The sequence below is a fragment of the Salmo salar genome, chromosome ssa26 (assembly GCF_905237065.1).
Source record: "Salmo salar chromosome ssa26, Ssal_v3.1, whole genome shotgun sequence".
Classification (NCBI taxonomy): Eukaryota; Metazoa; Chordata; class Actinopteri; order Salmoniformes; family Salmonidae; genus Salmo; species Salmo salar.
Window position 1 is genome coordinate 13,600,364 of NC_059467.1, and position 24,175 is coordinate 13,624,538.

Sequence of the window (24,175 nt, forward strand, 5' to 3'; positions counted from 1 at the left end):
TTCTGGAGCAGCAGATGTGGCCCGGCCCGGTAGGAGAGCAGAGGCCTGCCGAGCGACCCATTAGTGATTTATGACATCTGAGAATAGTTTCAGCGAGAAGACAGAAAAAAACATCCCATTCGTTCACTGCTCTTCCTTTATGCTTGTGCTTATTTATTACCTGGCAGTCAGACAAAAAGTAAGCAGCTTTTCAGACTGCGCGAGCATGTGAGCGCCTCCCGCCGGTTTTGTCAAAGTTTGTGATCCCAGACCTGCCCATCCATCACGCCTCTCTCTCCGTCAGTCAGTACCCACCTACCAAGCAGCTACGGCATGGCAGGACGCACCGCTCCGCAGTGTGGCTCGACTGATTGGGTTTGTGCTACGTTACACGGTGATCATCTGATTGAGTCTGGGGTTGACTCATGGAGCACCTATGATGGTGTGTTTGGAGAACACAGACATCTGGATGGTTCTAAACACATGGCGATGCTCTGTCTGAGTGTGTTTTGATTGAGTGTGTCCATGTGCGTATGTGTGTGTGAATGTATGTGCATGTGTATGCGTGACTAAATCGTGGAGAACGGTCGCTGGACCAATTGCGAGCGTGCTTTAAAAACAAGAAGATCGAGTTGTGTGATTACCTTACGGTGCCTATCTGATTGGGAGTTTTAAAAATCGCACACAGAGGGGCTTCCCGAGTGGTGCAGCGTTCTAATGCACTGCATCGCCGTGCTAGAGGCGTCACTACAGACCCGGGTTTTGTTCCTGGGCTGTGTCACAACCGGACGTGATTGGGAGTCCCATAGAGCGGCGCACAATTGGCCCAGCGTCGTCCAGGTTAGGGGAGGGTTTGGCCAGAGGGGCTTTTACTTGGCTCATCACGCTCTAGCTACTCCTTGTGGTTGGCCACGCACCTGCAGGCTGACCCGGTTATCAGTTGAATGGCGTTTCCTCCGACACATTGGTGCGGCAGGCTTCCGGGTTAAGCGGGCGAGTGTTGAATCGCGGTTTGGCAGGTCATGTTCCGGAGGACGCATGACTCGACTTTCACCTGCCGAGCACTTTGGGGAGTTGCAGCGATGAGACAAGATTGAAATTGGGGAGAAAGAGGAGGTAAACCCCCCCCCCCCAAAAAAAGATATATAAAAAAAATACGATACAGTCAGGAACGTATTAACCATCTCTAGAGTATAGTAGGGGTGATCTAAGTCTGTGTGATTGACTGGTGGTGGCCTACTGATTTGAGGCACGGTAGCGTTCGTGATTAAATCTGTTGTGTTGCCTTTCTGATTGAGTGAGGAGAGCTGATTGAAGTGTGAAGATGCGCAGACTACGGCAGCAGGTTCTGTTTACACAGAGCGCATTTGGTGTGTCTCTCATGCAACGATGCACTTTTCGAATTCACTTTACTGTGACTACTGAGAAAACTAATCAAAGTATCAAACAGCTAATGCTTTCCCTGCATGTTTGTTTAGCAGGAACGGCTCCTTCAGCTGGTGAATTGACAGATCATATCAGGTATTAAAGTAAATGGGTTGTCCACGGCTTGGCATTAGCCAATGAAAAGCATCCCCTCTGCCTTTGTATTCTCCAGAAACAAAGGCTGTTCTTGCATAATCAGAGAGAAGAGCAGAAAGATTCCCAGGGAGTCTTCGGAAAGAAAAAAGTAATTAAAATGAAGTGTTGAAATGGGCGAAAGCACTGGCCCGTGACCTGCGGCTGTTAAACGAAAGCCCACCCAGTAAAAGGTGGCAGCCAGGGATTACTGGGGTCTTACACAGAGGAAACCAGGAAATGAGTCCCTGGTTGTGTCTGTCACAGAGTGTGTGTGCGTGTGTTACGTCGGTGAATTAAATCATGGACACACTTCAACAACTTTATTGCCACCAATCACTGGTGCATTCTATCATCAACCCCAAAACCAAACTCCTCTTCCTCCCAAAATAAGTCATAGAAACAAAAAGAAGAACACCAACAGGAACGGGTAAACTGGCTGGATGAATCAGATGGGATTAACGATTGGTGAACACATCCCTGCTTTTAATCACCAACCCAAGTATTCCCTGCTGTACTGTCTGTCTTTTGCTGGTGCACTGTCCCTTACAGGCTGAGGCAAAGCAGCACGGCCCGTGGAGATTACGGCCATAAAAATAGATTATTAAAGCACTGTCAGATTGGTTCCCTCCAGCTCAAAGACAGACCAGTGGCAGCATTGGAGAGGTCAAACTCAGCAAGAGGTGAACAGTGTCCATCTACAGTACTACACCAAAGAAAGTCTATTTTTCTCCCCTGCCCCCCATTTTCATCCATTTTGCCCGCCTTCCTCAGTCACATTTTTCATATCCCTGCAACCTCAACCCTTCCCTCCCCCTCTCTTCTTCACAACAGGCGGGTGCCCCGCTTGTGCTTTGTGAGCCTCCGCATCCTGAATTTGAAATACCCCGAAAAAACCTGAACTGACTGTACCAGTGCACTTGCAGAATGAAAACTACCACAACAGCGGAAGGGCAGAATAAAATATCTCTGAATGACTGTGCTGTGAGAGAAACAACTACATTTACATGTGTCATTCAGAAGACCCTCTTATACCGAGCGACTTTAAGAAGCAATTATGATTAAGTGCCTTGCTCAAGGGCACATCGGCATATTTTTTACCTAGTCTGCTTGGGGATTTGAACCAGCGGCCTTTCGGTTACTGGCCCAATGCTAGGCTACCTGCCGCCCCAACTAAAAACTCTACCCATGTTTTCACTGAGTAGAGGTTGTCAATTGTAGACAGAGTCAACATAAAAGACAAATGTGATTGTGTCGTACCTTATTAATCCACGTCTCGAAGCCAAGACCATTGTCATCTTGGGTTGTGAGGAACAAATCTGAAAATAGAAAGAGAAAATATGCTATTATTCACCATTTCCCTAGCAGAACCGAAGAAATCAAGAGACAAATGGAACCGTCTGAGGCATACAGTGATTTTCACAGAGGTGTACAATAGAGAACAGAAGCCAACAGTATAGATACAGAAGCTATAGCAACCCTTGACTGTGCAGTAAAAAAAGTTAAGTAGATTTGCTTGTGGAGCCGGAATGGCTGATGGGAGCAGCGCGAGTCCGCTTGATGTACAAGTACACCCCCTGGAGAGGACGCTAGTCTATCATAGGGCCTTACCCCCAATCTATCTCCTTATTGCTGAGTGCCAAGCAGAGACAGATCAGGTCACATTTTTACAGTATATGGTATGACTCAGCCGGGGATCAAACTCCCAAACTTCCAATCTCAGGTCGGACACTCACACTAATCACAAGGCCACTGAATTAGTTGGTTTCTGACTGTGCAGTGCTGTTCATCAAATTGATTATTCTCTACTGTGTTCAGCTAGTCTGTTTCTCCTGCATTGTACTGTCCAATCACACTTCAGTTCACAGTGTGAGAGTAGTCGGCCCAATGGCAAGAGAGAGAGAAGATAGGAACATGATGAAAAGTGAAGTGTTTTCTTTTCTTACATAATATACAGTACCAGTCAAAAGTTTGGACATACCTACTCATTCAAGGGTTTTTCTTTCTTTTTATTATTTTCTACATTGTAGAATAATAGTGAAGACATCAAAACTATGAAATAACAGATATGGAATCATGTAGTAACCAAAAAAAGTGTTAAACAAATCTAAATATATTTTATTTTTGAGAATCTTTAAAGTAGCCACCCTTTGCCTTGTTGACAGCTTTGCACACTTGGCATTCTCTCAACCAGCTTCATGAGGTAGTCACCTGGAATGCATTTCAATTAACAGGTGTGCCTTGTTAAAAGGTCATTTGTGGAATGTATTTCCTTCTTAATGTGTATTATGACAAGAACTACTCAATTAAGCAAAGAGAAATGACAGTCCATCATTACTTTAAGACATGAAGGTCAGTCAATCCGGAATATTTCAAGAACTTTTAAAGTTTCTTCAAGTGCAGTCACAAAAACCATCAAGCGCTATGATGAAACTGGCTCATGAGGACCACCACAGGAAAGGAAGCCCTAGAGTTACCTCTGCTGCAGATTATACATTCATTAGAGTTACCAGCCTCAGATATTCCAGTCCAAATAAATGCTTCACAAAGTTCAAGTAACAGACACATCTCAACATCAACTGTTCAGAGGAGAATGAGTGAATCAGGCCTTCATAGTCGAATTTCTGCAAAGAAACCACTACTAAAGGCAAACAACAAAAAGAAGAGACTTGCTTTGGCCAAGAAACACGAGCAATGGACATTAGACTGGTCTAAATTTGAGATTTTTGATTCCAACCACCGTGTCTTTGTGAGACGCAGAGTAGCTGAACGGATGATCTCCGCACGTGTGGTTCCCACCGTGAAGCATGGTGGTGTGATGGTGCTTTGCTGGTGACACTGTCAGGGATTTATTTAGAATTCAAAGCACACTTAACCAGCATGGCTACCACAGCCTTCTGCAGCGATACGTCATCCCATCTGGTTTGCGCTCAACAGGACAATGACCCAACACGCTATTTGACCAAGAAGGAGAGTGATGGAGTGCTGCATCAGATGACCTGGCCTCCACAAATCATCCGACCTCAACCAAATTGAGATGGTTTGGGATGAGTTGGACCACAGAGTGAAGGAAAAGCAGCCAACAAGTGCTCAGCATGTGTGGGAACTCCTTCAAGACTGTTGGAAAAGCATTCCAGGTGAAGCTGGTTGAGCAAATGCCAAGAGTGTGCAAAGCTGTCATCAAGGCAAAGGGTGGCTACTTTGAAGAATCCGATATGTAAAGCTTATTAAAGAGCAGTGTTACTATCAAGAGCAGTGTGCGGGTTTCTTCTTTTTTCTCATTTTATTCAACTTTTACCATGCACCTGCAAAAAAGATCAGATGCGTTTGTGCCTTTAGAATTTAGAATTACTTTGAAGAATCTAAAACGTATAACATATTTTTATTTGTTTAACACTTTTTTGGTTACTACATGATTTCATATGTGTCATTTAATAGTTTTGATGTCTTCACTATTATTCTACAATGTAGAAAATAGTAAAAATAAAGAAAAACCCTAGCATGAGTAGGTGTCCAAACTTTTCACTGGTACTGTACATATTTCAGTGCTTTTCTTTTGACATCCGCTCCGCAGCAATTATTCTTAATTTGTCTCTCAATTTAATTCTAAATGATGCTGCACTTTTAGAAGCAACCTCCAGTCTGCAGAAAAGCTATTTGTGCATTAACTAATGTTAGTGATTAGCCCTTGGGCTCCCTGTTAAACTCAGGGCTGGGGGAACTCAGCAACAACACTAAGAAAGAAGGAAAAAGGATGGAACAACTTAGCTGGGATCCCTATCCCTACAGTTATTAATTAATCTATTGTGAGATATCACATGCAAGACAAAATACTAAATTAAAATTCTCAACGCGTCTAACATTATCAGGGTGGCAGGAAAAATGCCTGCAGGGTCCAATGTGTCTTCTCCATATAGAAATACACTAGTCATAATAAGTGAAAAGCACTTATATTCTGTGCACTGTAAAAGACAGCATGATAATTTGGATGGTGTCTTCCAATTTCAGTGAGATATTAAACAGATTTTTGGAGTAGAGTGCTGTCCTTTACTCTTAAGTCAATATTCCTATTCCACTCATGCAGTGTCTGCTTCATACCGCCCATGGAAATCCAACATCTAACTGTGATAAGTCTAAGTGTGGCAAAATGGAATGCACACAAAGAAAATTCCACACAACACATGGGCCTTTAATCTGCCTTCATGCAGGCAGATGCCCTTTTCATGGAAGGGAGCAATAATCTCACCCACAGAGAAGTTGCTTTGATCAATGGTCTCACTGTGGGCAGTAGATACAGAGAGGAGTGGGGTGGAGAGGTTATCCATACAGATAGATAGAGACCTTTGGAGAGAGACACTACTATACATTTCATAGTGTGCTGCTGAAGGAACCGCTGAGTTTAGCTGCATTCTCACTTTCCATGAGTCTCTCTCTCACTCCATCTGTGATCTTCAGACTTGTGATCCATGTGGAGTGTGTAGCCTCCTGCAGTCTGCTGATGAGGAGTAAACAGGTTCAGTAATCAGGCTATAAAGGAAGCTCTCCCCAACTAGCAGTGGGTGTCTATCTGCCTGTCTGATTAGAGGGGGCATGGACGAGGCAGGGGAGCTCTCCACATCACTGAGAAATCCTGTAAACACTTACATTCCCCACGGGCCACTCCTCCTACTCCTCTCCATCCTCCTCCTCCTCTCCCTGCTTCACAGTAACGGACCTACCATTGTATTTTATAGTGGCTCTATAAAAGACCTCTGCCCAGTAAAATAAAAACGGCTGTATAAACTTCTTCCGTCACTTGGTTTTACACAGTTGTACACTTTTTACAATGGCACCACTATTTGAGTAAAATGGATATCAGGAAAACCCAGTAGTAGTCAATATAACACAATATAAATGGAATGTGCTCCCACCCATCCAGGACATCTACTAGAAACAGTGCCGGGGTAAGGCCTGCAGCATTTTCAAAAACCCCACACACCCCAGCCATAAGCTGTTCATTCCCTTACCGTGGGGGAGACATGCTCTGATACTGAGGTCAGAACAGTTTGTATCTACAAGACATCAGACTGCTGAACACTTGAACTGGTCTGCCCTCCTGCTCTGATATTCCACATCTTAGCGCCACACACACACACACACACACACACACAACTACTGCTATCAGACTCTTACTATGATTGCTAAATACTGCACAATTGAAAATACTTGCCTCTCCCCAAGTGTAAATATTGGACTATAAATATTGCCTTCCTGTATTATACTTATGCTAAAATGTTTATTTTATTCTACTGAGCCATTTACTTTATGTTCCTATTCTTATCTTTTATTATATTTTATTGTTGTTATTTATTTGTCGAGAAGGAACCTGCAAGTAAGCATTTCATTAGACGGTGTGTACCATGTGTATCCCGTACATACAACTAATAAAACAAAAATGTGGTTGTGGCAAGAACGCCAGTGGAACACAAATTGTAGATAATATCATGACAGGATTTTATGAATTCCATTACGCATGGAAAAGTACTGATGAACATAAAATACATGTCATGGTAAAATATTCCAATGTATTTATATCAACGTGACAGGATTTGGAACTTGCGCTCATCTTCTTTCTGTGTTATGACAGTTGTGAAAGCTTGGGTTAATTGAAAGTCCGTGAAGACGGCAGTAGTTACTGTTCACCTCTACACAGTGATAACAAGAGTTTACTATGTGGCTTCTCTTCACCTTTTTCATGACATATATTAAAAATAGGCCTATCCTATTCATTACAAGTCTCTATAGACAGACAGGTTGCCTCCCTTAATGTATCAAATTTCCTGTCGACAAGTCTGTACGGACACAACGTCAGTTTGGCATAGAGGAACTACGACACTGCCGACGTCACGGCCTTATCCACTTGTTGCTCACATCCCCCAGACACACAATAGTAGCTAGCAAGATGGGAATAACGGAGGTTACTTTTAATGAGTGCATTTCTCAAGTGGCTAGTTTGCGTCAACTACCTTCACTAAAACCACTGCTTTATACCGGCAAACGTTGGTATCGAATCGCAACGTTTCGGCATGCCTCGTGATTTGTCTGTCTAAGGAGGACCCTGCCCTGATTCCCCCCCCCCCCCCTTTCGATGTTACCAAGAGTCCGTCATTCATCCCAGACCCTAATCACTGCTGTTGCCTAGGGTCTGGGTTCCCGAGAATAATTCATTAGGGAAAGACATTCATCATGACCTTAAAATACAAAACTAATTACAAAAAGGTGCATACACTTGCAGGTTGATATACAGTACCAGAAAATGGATAGACTTCGAAACCGATTCGTTCATTTTCAACCCGTGACTCCAATGAATACATAATTCAGGTATGAGTAAAGGCTCTGGGCTCTAAGTGATATATCATAGTCTAGTTGCAGGATTGCAACCACAAAACTAATTAAAGAAACAAACAGTCTTAATTATTAAAAGGTGCCCTAAGTAGAAATCGCTCCGGCATTTCCTAGTTGCTAAAATTCTAATAGTTTTGCTAAATTCAGTTTGTCACAAAACAAGCAAGTATAGTGTAGAGAATCATTGTACAATTTAAACTGCTGTGAAATATATTTTCCATAACCAAAAATATTTTATTTTCATCTGGTTTACAAAACCGAAAGTAATAGATGCAAAAACGAAACTTAAGAACGGGAAGCATAGAAATAGCACATAAAACAGATCTACCGTTTCTTAATACCTGTGTTCAATGAGAATGAAAGATCTATAACTTACATTTCTACGTGAATTTGGTCGCCGCCAAAAAAGTAACATATTGCAGCTTTAAAATAGAGAACAGATTGTTTAATTACACCAAGACTAACAAGCCGTGGCATTGGAGTAAAAATCAGATGCATCTGTGGATGAAAACCTACAAAGCAGAAAATCCCAACAAAGCGATTTCGAACATCTTAATTCCAAAGTGTTCATCTTTAAATCAGTTGATTGTTTCTCCCACCTCCTCTCTTAGATTATGGGTGATTATGTTCGATTCAGTTACTATTCTCCTCCTAAGAATATATATATTTTTTTTGGTTGTTGAAGAAAACACACAAGACCATGAATATATTTACAGATGAGGTAGGCTAATTGTTACTTGCAGGATAACCATAGTCGATTTGAGCCAGCCATTACAGATCCGATGACTGGGTATCTGTTTACCTCTCCTTATCATGGAACCTGATGTAGCCCATTCAATCAGCTCAAATCAAGTGTCCTTTCAGTCTTATTGCCTCCTTAATTGAATAATCAGGAGTGTCACTGATAATAATATGGAGTGACATAAAAAAAAGGAAGAGTGATTATTGATCATGTTCCAGAGCCCCAGATTAAATTAGATTCAAATTATAGAGAAATTATTTATATAGTCTTGATTAACAGTGTTCATTTCACACTCTCATTTTAGACCACTTGTACATGTGGACCAATCCAGCATTTCACACAGCGCCTTTTCATTGGCTGCCGGAGATTTCCCAGCATGCACTGCGAAAGCCTCTGTGCTCTATTTCGTGGTTGCTTGGCATACTACCTCTCCATTATGGCATGCATATTTCAAAGAACTCCAGGATTAAAATATTAACGAGCACATTTTAGATTATACCTTTAGGGGAAACATGCCATAAAAAGTTGTTGTTCTATTCATGCCCTGACAGACTTCACACATACAGGTCTACATAGAAACTGCAATGCAGCAGCTAAACATGACATGTTATGGGAATTACTTGATTGATTAGTGTCTATGGAACTGAGAAATTAATCATGAAAGGACTATGCAAACAGTTTGGAGAAAGGCGCAAAGCATGATCCCAAACGTAGTAACAAAACATACATTTACAACAACAAAAAATGTGTATCCATCTGGCTTGCTGTGTTACACACATATTATCTATCTAATACAGATTACAATGAGGAACATACAAAAAGCTAAGGGAGAGAGCTCATGTTTGAGAAGTGGAAACATTATCCCGCAGCTTTGTTAGAAATATTCAATTAAGTCTAATGAGTGTTGAATCGAGAGCACTGTGTGGAGTTCCATCCCCCACATCCATACTCTCAGTGTTAGGAATACCTGGCCCTATGATGGGTTTGCAAACTCTTCCTCGTGCTCTGCTTTGGAGCAAATTTTTCCCTGAGGCATCATGAACACATGTTGGGAAACAGGGAGACCCACAGAAAGGGAGTGGGGTGCTCTAGGGAAGAGGAGACAACTCTGGAGAAATCCCTCGTCTTCTCCAATACTCTATATACACTGACCTTCCCTGTTGCCCATCTTTCTGAGTGGAGGAAGGAGACACAACAAAGTGACGAGTTCATTTCTCTGATACAGAGAGCTGGCGTACATTACAGCAACTACGGCAGACAAACAGCATGAGAAGAATAGTGGGCTGTAGACGGTCTTGAGAAGGAGTGGGAGATTCTAAAGCAAAGCAAATCAATGCTGTTGGTTTCTACATGTTGGGTAAGCAGATGACTCCGGAAAGAATCTCCAGATCCAATCTAGAAGGAATATAGCTTCTATCTAAAATCGATCCTCAATTTGACGTATTTTCAAGGAAAACACTAGGCCTATGTGTGTAGTTGGAGAGGGATGCTTTGGAGTTATTCATAACCTCTCAATCAGATTTGTTAAGGGGATTGGAAGCAATTTAAGGCATCTGCTGACGGTTTGACTTGGACTTTATTATAGCACTCAATTCCATTATACAGAACAGGAGCAGGGATACAGCTCCATAATATCCCTTCATCACATTACCTTGTGAATAAACAGAGCCACCGTTCTGATCTCTACCCAGGTGGAAGTGGGGCTTTGACACAGTGCATAATAGAGGGGGGCATTCTCTCCCTCCCCAACCACCTGCATCTCTCTCTTTCGCTCACTTCTTTTCTGCCTGAAATCCTTTCATTATTGCTGGGTACATCCTAGACGGGGACATTCAGCTAAGGATTGAGGATTACAGGTAAGGATAGTTCAATAGCTTGAGCTGCAAGACAGAAGAAAACATGTAAATAGTCTCGCTGTGAGCCGAGGTGGCTGTTATTGGGTTTTTATGTCAGTCGCAGACCGTCTGCCACTGCAGGTTGCAGCCTTTGGTAAGATACTCTTGCAGCTCTATGGTAGCATGATAATATTTCTTGCTAAACACTAATCAATGCAATTCCAGATTAACCTCATGGTAAATTACCCCAGAGCTTTCAGAGTATGGCTGTTTCTGACTGAGGAGAATTTTCTCTGCAAACTAATTCTCTGAATCCATCAACACCCAGAGTTGAAAAAAATGCACATGTTCATTCTCAAAGTTAAAGACTATTACTGCTGAGATTAACCAAATATATATACAAATACAGTTGAAGTCGGAAGTTTACATACACTTAAGTAGGAGTCATTAAAACTCGTTTTTCAACCACTCCACAAATGTCTTGTTAAACAAACTATAGTTTTGGCAAGTCGGTAAGGACATCTACTTTGTCATGACACAACAAATTTTTCCAACAATTGTTTACAGACAGATATTTCACTGTATCACAATTCCAGTGGGTCAGAAGTTTAAATACACCAAGTTGACTGGGCCTTTAAACAGCTTGCAAAATTCCAGAAAATTATGCCATGGCTTTAGAAGCTTTTGTTAGGCTAATTGACATAATTTGAGTCAATTGGAGGTGTACCTGTGGATGTATTTCAAGGCCTTACCTTCAAACCCAGTGCCTCTTTGCTTGACATCATGGGAAAATCAAAAGAAAATCAGCCAAGACCTCAGAAAAAAATTGTAGACCTCCACAAATCTGGTTCATCCTTGGGAGTAATTTCCAAATGCCTGAAGGTACCATATTCTGTACAAACAATAGTACGCAAGTACAAACACCATGGGACCATGCAGCCGTCATACCGCTCAGGAAGGAGATGCGTTTTGTCTCCTAGAGATGAACGTACTTTGGTGCGAAAAGTGCAAATCAATCCCAGAACAACAGCAAAGGACCTTGTGAAGATGCTGGAGGAAACGGGTACACAAGTATCTATATCCACAGTAAAACGAGTCCTTTATCGACATAACCTGAAAGGCTGCTCAGCAAGGAAGAAGCCACTGCTCCAAAACCGCCATTAAAAAAAACAGACTACGGTTTGCAACTGCACATGGGGATAAAGATCGTACTTTTTGGAAAAATGCCCTCTGGTCTGATGAAACAAAAATAGAACTGTTTGGCCATAATGACCATCGTTATGTTCGGAGGAAAAAGGGGGAGGCTTGCAAGCCGAAAGAACACCATCCCAACCGTGAAGCACGGGGGTGGCAGCATCATGTTGTGGGGGTGCTTTGCTGCAGGAGGGACTGATGCACTTCACAAAATAGATGGCATCATGAGGAAGGGAAATGATGTGGATATATTGAAGCAACATATCAAGACATCAGTCAGGAAGCTAAAGCTTGGTCGCAAATGGGTCTTCCAAATGGACAATGACCCCAAGCATACTTCCAAAGTTGTGGCAAAATGGCTTAAGGTCAACCAAGTCAAGGTATTGGAGTGGCCATCACAAAGCCCTGACCTCAATCCTATAGAACATTTGTGGGCAGAACTGAAAAAGCGTGTGCGAGCACGGAGGCCTACAAACCTGACACAGTTACACCAGCTCTGTCTGGAGGAATGGGACAAAATTCACCCAACTTATTGTGGGAAGCTTGTGGAAGGCTACCCAAAGCGTTTGACTCAAGTTAAACAATTGAAAGGCAATGCTACCAAATACTAATTGAGTGTATGTAAACTTCTGACCCACTGGGAATGTGATGAAAGAAAGAAAAGCTGAAATAAATCAATCATTCTCTCTACTATTATTCTGACATTTCATATTCTTAAAATAAAGTGGTGATCCTAACTGACCTAAAACAGGGAATTTTTACTAGGGTTAAATGTCAGGAATTGTGAAAAACGGAGTTTAAATGTATTTGGCTAAGGTTCATGTAAACTTCCGACTTTAACTGTATGTATGTATGTATATATATATATTTTTTTTTTAAATACGAAAACGTGGTAATTAACTACAATGACCATAATCAATTGCGCGATGGTTTAAACTTGTCCGGTCTGTGTGGAGCAGACACAGAGACTGAGAGAAGAGAGACGTGCGATCAAGAGGGATAGAAAGCAGTTGCTTCGCGAGCCTGAAAATACATGATCTAAGTCAGGGATGTCAAACTCATTCCACAGAGGGCCGAGTGTCTGCGGCTTTTTGATTTTTCCATTCAATTAAAGACCTAGACAACCAGGTGAGGGGAGTTCCTTACTAATCAGTGACCTTAATTCATCAATCAAGTACAAGGTTTGAGCAAAAACCCGCAGACACTCGGCCCTCCATGGAATACGTGAACTATCGTGGGGCAGCACGTAGCCTAGTGGTTAGAGCATTGGGCCAGTACCCGAAAGGTTGCTAGATCAAATCCCGGGCTGACAAAGTAAAAATCTGTCATTCTGCCCCTGAACAAGGCAGTTAACCCACGGTTCCTAGGCCGTCATTGTAAATACAAATTTGTTCTTAACTGACTTGCCTAGTTAAATAAAGGTTAAATTAAATAAATAAAAATACTTTGAAGAACTACTTAAATTGTGATTTTGTCAGACAGTATAGGCTACAGATGTAAAGAGATGATGACTTGGAATGAAATGATAAAGTCATCAAATAAAACATTTTATTCAAGTAAAGTAATGTGAATAAATGTTGATAAGGAGTAATGGGCAGTCACTAACACCAAGGGACTTTTATTAACGGTTTAATTCAGTGTTGTTAGAGCATTCAACACACATAACGCATAGTGCATATAATGTCTAAACAAAATATCCCAACGGAAATGGAAAACCGTGATTATTTTTTAAATAATCGAACGGAAACCGAACCGACCTCAAAAAGCACTAATCACTCAGCACTAACGTCAAGAAAGCACTCCTACTAGGATATCATATAGTCAACACAGAGCAGCAGCAGAGTCATGTCAGCAGGCCAAATGATGAGTTTGGGACTAACTAAATGAAACATGAAATCTCCTCCTCCTTCCATTCTCCCACTATGATGATTAAAGAGCAATATAAATCTCTGGGTCAGCCACTAAGGACTGGTAATTGGAGAGAGAGATTCTGTTGGGAGAAAATGAAGAGGTAACAAACAAACAGCAGCTGATGACAAATGGAGGTGAGCAGATTTGTAGCTAATTATAGTGCATCCACAGCTCTCTCTCTCTCTCACAAGTTTCACACAATGCTCACACTGTATGTGGGATGCTCAGCCATCCCTACTGTCTCCAGCATGTGCTACAGTAGGCTGGCGTTGACCCCCTCTCTCACACAAGCCATGGGGTTCAGCAAGGTGCAGGGCTGTTAATGAGCAGTCTTGGTGGCTTTTCTCTCCCACCATTGTTCATTTATTCGAAAAGGGTGCTTTGTATTTGGAGTCAGAGGAAGGCTGTCTCCTGGGAGGTTTCCTCCATGCCAGACAGAACACATTCACACTGAGAACAGGGCTATGACCTAACGAGGAGGAGTCAAACAGCTAACAGTTGTCAAACAAAAATATGTCAAATTAACCAGGGCTTTGTTGTGAAATATTTTCTTTGTTTTTCCAATGGGAAAAAAATACAGTTAATGGGTTGTCTTGACGAAGATAGTTACATGAATGGTGCATAAGGTAAGGTATGAGAACAATAATAGGGTGTATGAAAACAAAGTGCATAATAGTCAGTAATAACCAATCTACAAGATTATCACAGCATCCCATTTCAGAATGATGCAACTGTTAAAGTTGCATCAACAGGCCAACTGCATTTAGAGCTAGTTAAACCATATTAATGCAAATCAACAGTAAGGCTTCTCTACCCTACCTGCTTTTAACCAGTGGTTACTGCCTAAAGCTCAGAGCCTCCTCAGCCTCTGTGCCAGCAATGCTGTAAACCAAACATGACATTCCTCTGCATTAGTGTCCTATGAATCCAGACACCTCCCAAGCCCCACCTGTCTGCAGTTATCACTGCTGTGCCCACTCCCATTAGCTGAGATGGGAGAGGGTTGCTTTTAGGCTGCCCCTCTCCACGGGCTTTAATGCCCCTGAGCAGCATATTTGTTAGACTGTTACTCAGCAAACAAGCTGTGACTCCAATTCCCTGCTCAGTGACAGACGGAGGGGAACAGAGAGGGGGGGAGAGCGCTTCACCCCTCAGGCCGGAGAGGAGATGGGATCACGCAGGGCCAAGTGAGTTGGATCTCATTTCTCTGTCCAGGGGTTGGGGGCCAGATGTCCATTTCTGAACGAGTGAAGACTCAGAAGGGAAATATGGGTTGAATTAGGCAGCCCACAATGAGGCAAAAATTAAGTCAGAATTGTGTTTGTGTGCGGGTGCTAAGTATTCAGAGCACTGAGATAGGCCTTTCTGTTCTCATCTGTTTGTCAATTGTGTTTTCATGCATTCTCTTCTCTTACAATGACGGCTAGGCTGTCACTGTAGATAAGAATTTGTTCTTAACTGACTTGCCTACTTATAGAAAGGTTAAATAAAAAAAGTTTGAAATGTTGACCTCCCTACCCCAGTCCACGTTTCTGCTGTTGCACGGGAGGAAGAAACCTTTGACATTACAAAAGGAAATGTCATGTCAGTCAGTCATCAGTGAAATGGATACAACAACCACCAGACATAGGGAGCCTTCCAGTGTGAGAGCACGGGAGATAAGCAGGGGTTGTAGCGTCAAGCTACTGAATCCCTGCACCGACACAAAATCCTTGAAGAAAAGTACTGGTGTAGATAGAATTCAGGATCCCAGGAGAAATACAGGCTAAACAAGAGGTAAAAACAACTAGGCCAATATCCCAGAGTAGACCCGTGTGAGACATGAGGATCCAGGGTACATCTCTATGGGACTAGAAAGAGATCTTCATCTCACAGTGGAGTGCTCAAATCTATTATTTTCCTCAGGTCCTGGGTAAAAAAATATATAGTTTTAATTTCAGACTTGCCGAACATCAGTCAGGCAACGTTTGAAACGTCAGCCATGCCGAATCGATGGCAGCCAAATAGCCATTCTGATGACAGCCGCAGACAATATGCAGCCAGCAAAACTGAACAAATGAAAAATTGACATTTACTTGAAGCATTTTAATTAATAATTGCTGTGCTGCTGAAAATGGCAGGCACTTATGCTCCAATGACTACTGCTTGAGCAAGGACAGGACATAGACAGTCAGTAGTTAGAGAGGTTTACTCTCCCCACTACATGGCTGTTTTCTCTCAAGGACAGTAACCCAGCACTCAGCCCATTGTCCCATTAAGGAAGATGGGAAGGGAGAGATCCAGACTGCCTGGCCAGCTTGAATGAAATGTGGCTCTGTCTTCTGCTGGGAGGAGTTGATCCGACCGTGAAACTACCAATTTAACTTGCCAAATCCCAAACGAGGATTTAGGCATGACATTAAAAGACGCAATGACAGCATTGAGATAAAAAACCTTCAACATATTGTTGGTATTTGTACGATATTGTATGGAGCTTTCAAGGGATGAAAAAACAACTACACAGGCCGGAGAAAAATGCACGAGAGCTGGACTGAGCCGACACTCTCCATGCAATAATCTCTAAAATAAAATACCATATTGTATCAATGTTTTCCCCATTCAGCTTGTTTGTGTAACTGACATTAAAACGAGTTAGGGACAAACCCAAAAGACTTAATCAAAGTGAGCTTCCGGAGAAGAGCATGAAATTCAGGGCAGGAAAAAAGTGAAATCCCATAAATAAATCCTCCATAAGCCAATTCCTGTCAATATAACCGTGTGCCTTCAACCCAAAGCACCTTATTCACAAACATGACACAACGGCACCAGAAAATGGAAAGATGTTATTCGGAGGAGAAATAATCTCATAAAACCATTAAGGGAACAACGTAGGTGCATTATGGGGGATTACACCAACTCCTCATACACTGGATTCCATTCCTCTGCCACTTCTGGGGAGCAAATACAGAAGTTTAACTGCTCACTGAAGTCCTGTAACAAGTTTAAGAAGCCCATCCTTGCAGTGGAGTATAGCCTACGTACATGTTTAGGCCTATGTGAGCAATGTTATTGTGACCATGTCGGAGAGAGTGTGTGTACTTGCAAACCTATTCGATTCTTTTAGTGAACATGGCTTCGCTCCAGACGCCAATCAAGCTACTTAATCAGAACAACTATAAGGGTTTGACAAAGATTTGACTTAGAGAGAGCAGTTACATCTTTCCATGTTGAGTGAGTGCATACCGTAGATCTATCAATAAAAACAATTTATTCAAACAATTTAGTGTTAAGCTTCAGGCAGATACTGCTGTTTGTTTGGTCTTTATGAATGAACCCTGTTTGGTATTATGCTAATAAACCACTATAAGCCTGGAGGGGGAGAGTACTACACATAAGAGGATTGCACTGGAAACAGCAGCACAACCAGAGGCCACAGACATACTGTATACAGTACATCAGTGAGAAATTAGATGCTTTATTTATTCATTCATGTATCTATACAAACTGATGTAAACAAATGTACTGTATGTTCGATACTCGGCCAGCTTTCCGGAAAAGACACGGCGTAAACATTTCACTTCAAAACTTGGTGCCTCACTAGCACGCTGTGCTCGTTTTAATTCTGTATCTATTCAAATTAGTACCAAAACACTGGGAAGCAAGTCTAGAATTTATGACACAATGTACTGTTCCATGATAAGGTCGGTACAATACCATTATGAGACATAGGCTAATGTCATCCTTTCATGATTGCAATATCTGTATAAAATCTACGTGGCTGTTATATCATGTTCATTTACAGCATATGTTATGAATGTTTCATGCAGGCCTACAGTAGATCTTTAAAAACAGGTAGGGCAATGCCAAACACATGGTAGCCTAATCAATATTACGGAAACCAGAAATGATTCTGTATGAAAAAAAAAAGAAACGCAATGCTTCTAACATGCAAAATGTGACACAGTGATTCAAAACAGGCCAAAACTACTAAATATGCCTTTTAAAATTGTCCAGTTCGGCAATGGGTGAATCCCTTTACAAAGTCCCACTCCAGTAATGTTGATATGAGGCAAATCTGTTTCCCTTACATTATACCAACAATCAACTTCTCTCTAACAGAAAAAACTATTCCTAACTGGATGCTGCGGGGAGCATTGCAAAGCCACGTTGCCTAGCGACAAGCCATATGATAGTATCGGTTCAGTGTCTTTGAGCATAATGACATTTATAATCATTTGGCAATTACCACCTTTTTCTAATGAGTTCTCACATTCCGATTCCCCGGCATAGCAAAACCATTATAGAGATATAAAACTGATACCAACCCCAGGGAACCTCAACGTTCTAGTAAAATATAACCAAGCAAAATAACATGAAATGTAAAAATCCCTCAAGGTTGTTATGCGATGCTATAGGAGTATTGGAGCTCGTTGGCACGTTAAGCATCTATTCCTCGTCTTATTGTGTCAGAACTGACTTGGTGATCTTGGTAGCAGTAGAACGACTCAAGTGTGTCAGAATTAGCCAATTAGGAGCCTTTTTACAGGGATACTTAACCATCTGTAGTTGTCACAACCTGCTCATCTAAATAAACTACCAGAACATATAGTTGAAGTCGGAAGTTTACATACACCTTAGCCAAATACATTTAAACTCAGTTTTTCACAATTCCTGATATTTAATCCTAGTAGGAATTCACTGTTTTAGGTCAGTTAGGATCACCACTTTATTTTAAGAAAGTGAAATGTCAGAAAAATAAAGAGAGAATGATTTATTTCAGTTTTTCTTTCTTTCATCACATTCCCAGTGGGTCAGAAGCTTACATACACTCAATTAGTATTGGGTAGCATTGCCTTTCAATTGTTTAACTTGGGTCAAACGTGTCAGGTAGCCTTCCACAAGCTTCCCACAATAAGTTGGGTGAATTTTGGCCCATTCCTCCTGACAGAGCTGGTGTAACTGAGTCAGGTTTGTAGGCCTCCTTGCTCGCACACGCTTTTTCAGTTCTGCCCACACATTTTCTATGGGATTGAGGTCAGGGCTTTGTGATGGCCACTCCAATACCTTGACTTTGTTGTTCTTAAGCCATTTTGCCACAACTTTGGAAGTATGCTTGGGGTCATTGTCCATTTGCAAGAACCATTTGCGACCAAGCTTTAACTTCCTGACTGATGTCTTGAGATGTTGCTTCAATATATCCACATAATTTTCTTTCCTCATGATGCCATCTATTTTGTGAAGTGCATCAGTCCCTCCTGCAGCAAAGCACCCCCACAACATGATGCTGCCATCCCCGTGCTTCACGGTTGGGATGGTGTTCTTTCGGCTTGCAAGCATCCCGCTTTTTCCTCCAAACATAACGATGGTAATTATGGCCAAACAGTTCTATTTTTGTTTTATCAGACCAGAGGACATTTCTCCAAAAAGTACGATCTTTATCCCCATGTGCAGTTGCAAACCGTAGTCTGGTTTTTTTATGGCGGTTTTGGAGCAGTGGCTTCTTCCTTGCTGAGCAGCCTTTCAGGTTATGTCGATAAAGGACTCGTTTTACTGTGGATATAGATACTTGTGTACCCGTTTCCTCCAGCATCTTCACAAGGTCCTTTGCTGTTGTTCTGGGATTGATTTGCACTTTTCACACCAAAGTACGTTCATCTCTAGGAGACAAAACGCATCTCCTTCCTGAGCGGTATGGCGGCTGCGTGGTCCCATGGTGTTTATACTTGCATACTATTGTTTGTTCAGATGAACGCGGTAACTTCAGGCGCTGGACATTGCTCCCAAGGATGAACCAGACTTCTGGAGGTCTACAATTTTTTTTCTGAGGTCTTGGCTGATTTCTTTTGATTTTCCCATGATGTCAAGCAAAGAGGCACTGAGTTTGAAGGTAGGCCTTGAAATACATCCACAGGTACACCTCCAATTGACTCATATGATGTCAATTAGCCTATCAGAAGCTTCTAAAGCCATGACAATTTTCTGGAATTTTCCAAGCTGTTTAAAGGCACAGTCAACTTAGTGTATGTGAACTTCTGACCCACTTGAATTGTGATACAGTGAATTATAAGTGAAATAATCTGTCTAAACAATTGTTGGAAAAATTACTTGTGTCATGCACAAAGTAGATGTCCTAACCGACTTACCACAACTATAGTTTGTTAACAAGAAATTTGTGGAGTGATTGAAAAACTAGTTTTAATGACTCCAACCTAAGTGTATGTAATCTTCCGACTTCAACTGTAGATGAGGAGGAGTGAACAGAAAACACCAGAAGTGGAAGAGAGAGATGAGACATGATACAGACTGGCCATGTGATACTGTAGAGGGGGACAGCGGCTGCTCGACAGTCCAATTTACAGCTTAAATTAGGCCTTGACATTGAACAGGAAGCAATTTCAGATCTCTTAAAAGGAGTCGTGGGTAGAGGGTCACTGGATGCAGCTCGGCTGTGTATGTTTACAGGTTTAAACACCACTAAAATTGGAGCCGCGACACGGGATGACCCTCCTCTGATCATCCCTGGACAGGATGCATGATAATAAAATACCTCTCTGTGACGCTGCTGACAAGGCGACAAAGATAGCAAGTGGTGGTCCAAACCAAATGAGGTCCACTTAAAATGTCCCACACAAAAAACAAACATGATTTTCCACTTACTGTACCGGCTGTAGTCGATTCGCCAAGACAGTCCCTTCGGTGCATCCTATGGGGTATTGGAAAACATGGGAACAACTTTGCACACTCTTGATTTCTAGTACAGGCTATATAGTCATGTCCCAGTCTCTCTCTACCCCTGCTTAGAGAGGCTGGCAGGTGCAGTGGAAAGACAGAGCTCTAATTCACCTAATTCTCTAATTCATTTCCTCCTGAAAAGCAGCATCCTCCCTCCCACACTAAGCGCTTCACAGCTAAACGTAGCTGCACCAGACACTCATTGCAGTGGACACTATAATTGTAAATTTCAGTGCCATTTCTAAACCGGCAGCAATTTTCTCTACAGGTGTATAGTCTCTTAATGTTTTTATATACATTTATTTTACAGACTGACAATCAGTGAAACAACAAAGCATTTCCATGGCGACAGGACAGTCTCCTGGTTTGGGTACCTGCACTCGTGCCAGGCTCCTGCCAGTGTGACGTGTGTCCCGGGGCTCAGGGTTCTGCTTCTCTGTAGACCTAGGCAAAAATCCCCCTAGGACAGATGCTCTAGTCTACAGCCTCTTACACAAGATGAATATGAGAAGCAGGCAACGAGCAGCCATTCAAACTGACTGACGAGTTGAATCTGTGAGTTGTAAGATTCATGCTTGCATTTTACAAAAGTGGTCAACACCCACAGTTCCAATCCTCACCCCAGCACAGAAAAAATTAATCATAAACCAAACTGCAACATAAGACTTCCTTGCTAAATTACAGACAGGCTAACCTTTAAGATACTCTCCCCAGGTGGGCTGGCATGTCCAAAGGAGTATGCTTTCTAATCCCTTAGCAGCTTAAATATGAATGATTATGCTCTGGTTAAATTGTCACAGCTCAGTAAGCAAATACCCCAAAAAGATACCTACCGTAGGTCAGACACGACAAAATTCTCTGTGATTGTCTTAATATGAGATTTAACTTCCTGGGAGAAAAATAAATCTAAAACGTCAGGACCATAAGTCTAAGTGACAGGTTTGTCGGATGGCATTTTGTGGAAAAAGAGAAAGCCAGTAAAACAAGAAGAAGCCGATTTATTTATTCAGTGGTGAGGAAAATGGGAATTCCTCTCTCTCTTAGTCAACTTGAAAATTGTTTAACTATAATATATTTTAATCCAATTGTTTGGAGCTTAAGGAACTCATGAGAAAATTTGTGTTCCACACAATATAAATAAAAAGTGATAATTGCCTTGACAGATCATCTACCCAGCTGTCTCATGAAACTTGTGGCATAGGCCCTAGGGCCGGGACGATACCAGTACTGCGATACTCATTAGTCCCACGGCAAGGAAGCAAAACACAAAGCGGATTTAACTTCTTTAGGAAGTCATATTTATTTATTTTCCAAGCTATAGCACACAATGTTTGGAGTGCTTCGTGTTTTCATTTTTGCCATGGAAAAAATATTGCGATACCTAGTAGGCCTACATTCTCTCCAAGGGTTGAATAGCACAAGGTAACCCACAAACCGATCCCAATACAGACAGGAAACCTTTAACAAGTTACTACATCATATCAATTCAAAAAGACATGAAGAGAAGAAGATGGGCTGCCAAGAACAGACTCAACTTCCTTGCTTTTGTATACAGTATGTGAAACACAGATTTTGACCATTTATACAAGCATCTACTTACCAAGCTCCAGAAGAGTGCCCAATTCCCCAGAATGAATTCCCTACTCTCGACTCTACTGCTAAAGAGACTGATCACACCACCATTAGACTGCCATGCCACATTGTCCATATGTTTCATTGTAGAAAGTGAGTCTACAGACTCCAATCTTGCTGAAGAAATGGAAAAGATATTGCACACCAACACTACACACACCATGTCCAACATTAGACTAATCTGGTATGGTTCCCAATTAGCTTCCATCCAGCCTTACTGTAATGCCAGATTACTGAGTCTGGCAATGCAAGGTTCCAATAAACCATTTAGGACATTTGCCTACTCACCGGCGGTGAAATCCTTGTTTAGGTCGATGAAAGCATTGGAATGAGGAACACGCATCTTGACACGTGAACTAAGAGCTGCCTGCCACACTGCGTTCCTGTGAGGAAAGAAAACAACATGATTCATGTGCTCAGCAGACATTCTGAAAAAACACAGAACCAACCAACAACGGTGCTGTTTTTAACACTGCATACATCTACAATATTTCAATGTATTGCAATTGAGTTTTGTCAAGACATGGATAATAATGTAAAATAAAACAATGTTTATGGGGACTGCAAAGCATTGGGTTACTTTTCTAATCTCCACCTTACCTTCCAGTAAGATAGCAGACTTCAGTGGAGGAATCAGCAGAAACCCCAAAGATGTCTGGAATCATGTCCCCATTGAAGCTGCGTAAGAGAATTTCATTTATAAAACTGTCAAAACTCCCAACTCATGAGCAAGATCATAGGACAAAGTTTAGGTAAACAATATTGCTTACATGGAAACTCATAATAAAAAAAAACAACTGGTGATTTGTAAAAACATTTTTTTTACATGCTTAACCTACTCCATTATCAGAGGTTGGTCCACAAATGTCTTATTAAGGTCAACTTGCCCATCTGCAAAGCCAGATAAGAGATGTTAATCAGTTAGTTATTTAATAACAGAAGTTAACTTTCTGTATTAGAGTACATTATTTTTGTTCTACAAGCCTCAAACGTTGTGTTCCATAAGCCTGAGTCTAGGCTGAATAGAGCAACAATTTACCCAGGGTTTGGTTGTTTCCCCAGAATACAAAAACCATTGTGTCTGAGGTGGCCTTGGTCTTGAGCTGAGCTGTAAGAAGCACATCCATCTGAGAATCTCCATCATAGTCTCCAGGAACAACACCAGTTATGATACAATTGCTGAAAGAGGAAAGACATTCATTGAGTGCCTGCTGTTGACATAACCCAGTAAAGAATAGCATAGGGCTTTTCTCAGTACCCTAACCCACAGAGTTTGCCTGGACATTGTGGAATTATTGATGCTTCAAGATGAGAGGTGGTGTGTGCACTAATACAATTGAGAGAATAAGATCAGAAACTTACGCGGGCAAAGCCTTTTTAGGGATATGTACTTTTGGCTTGAAGTATGGGGCTTTCAGATCAGCCAAGAATATCACCAACTCAGATTCTAAAAGTTCAATCAAATATGCAATAAAAACAAATTCACAAAATGCTCACTTTCATACTCAGCACAGCACAGTCACATAACCATATCAATAATGCAGTGACAAATTCACTGAAAGACATTCATTGGTGAGAGAGCTATACCCATTTTATGTTTTTGTTTCATTCTAGTTATTAGGCTACTGTGTCTTGTAATGTAGGTAATGCCAGAGGTGGAAAAAGTACTCAATTGTCATACTTGAGTAAAAGTAAAGACACCTTAATAGAAAATTACTCAAGTAAAAGTGAAAGTCACCCAGTAAAATACTACTTGAGTAAAAGTCTAAAAAGTATCTGGTTTTAAATGTACTTAAGTACAGTGGTGGAAAAAGTAGTCAATTGTCATACTTGAGTAAAAGTAAAAAATAAAAGCTATACATCAAATTCCTTATATTAAGCAAACCAGACGACACAATTTCCTTATTATTATTATTATTATTATTATTATTATTTGACAGCCAGGGTCACACTCCAACACTCAGACATCATTTTGTGGGGTTATTTTTCAGTTTTATGCTTCTGCAGATATTGAATGTGCAACTATAATTATGGTTTATAATATATCAGAACTTAAACAGGACAGCATAATGGGTAGACAAAGAGAACATTGTGTAACAAGGTGTAGGCAGCTGACTTAGTGATAGGAGGTTGTGAAACCCATCACAAGGGGAGCATGTGAGGAACAGATAGAGTGGAGAAACAACTGTATAAGTAAATCACTGGAAATTGAGTGGTTGCTGACTCTTGA

The 24,175-nt window shown here is 41.5% G+C and overlaps 1 protein-coding gene across 1 annotated transcript in view; it reads right to left on the bottom strand.

Annotated features, from left to right (window-relative positions):
• Window positions 1–24,175, bottom strand: part of LOC106587292 (T-cell immunomodulatory protein) — a 108,104-nt gene that overhangs the window by 82,572 nt on the left and 1,357 nt on the right. The window contains exons 2-7 of the mRNA XM_014175543.2: window positions 23,308–23,392; window positions 22,985–23,124; window positions 22,785–22,836; window positions 22,546–22,623; window positions 22,234–22,328; window positions 2,797–2,855 (exon numbers count right to left, since the gene is read on the bottom strand). Of these exons, the coding sequence (XP_014031018.1) occupies window positions 2,797–2,855; window positions 22,234–22,328; window positions 22,546–22,623; window positions 22,785–22,836; window positions 22,985–23,124; window positions 23,308–23,392 (509 nt within the window). The remainder of the gene's footprint in view (window positions 1–2,796; window positions 2,856–22,233; window positions 22,329–22,545; window positions 22,624–22,784; window positions 22,837–22,984; window positions 23,125–23,307; window positions 23,393–24,175) is intronic.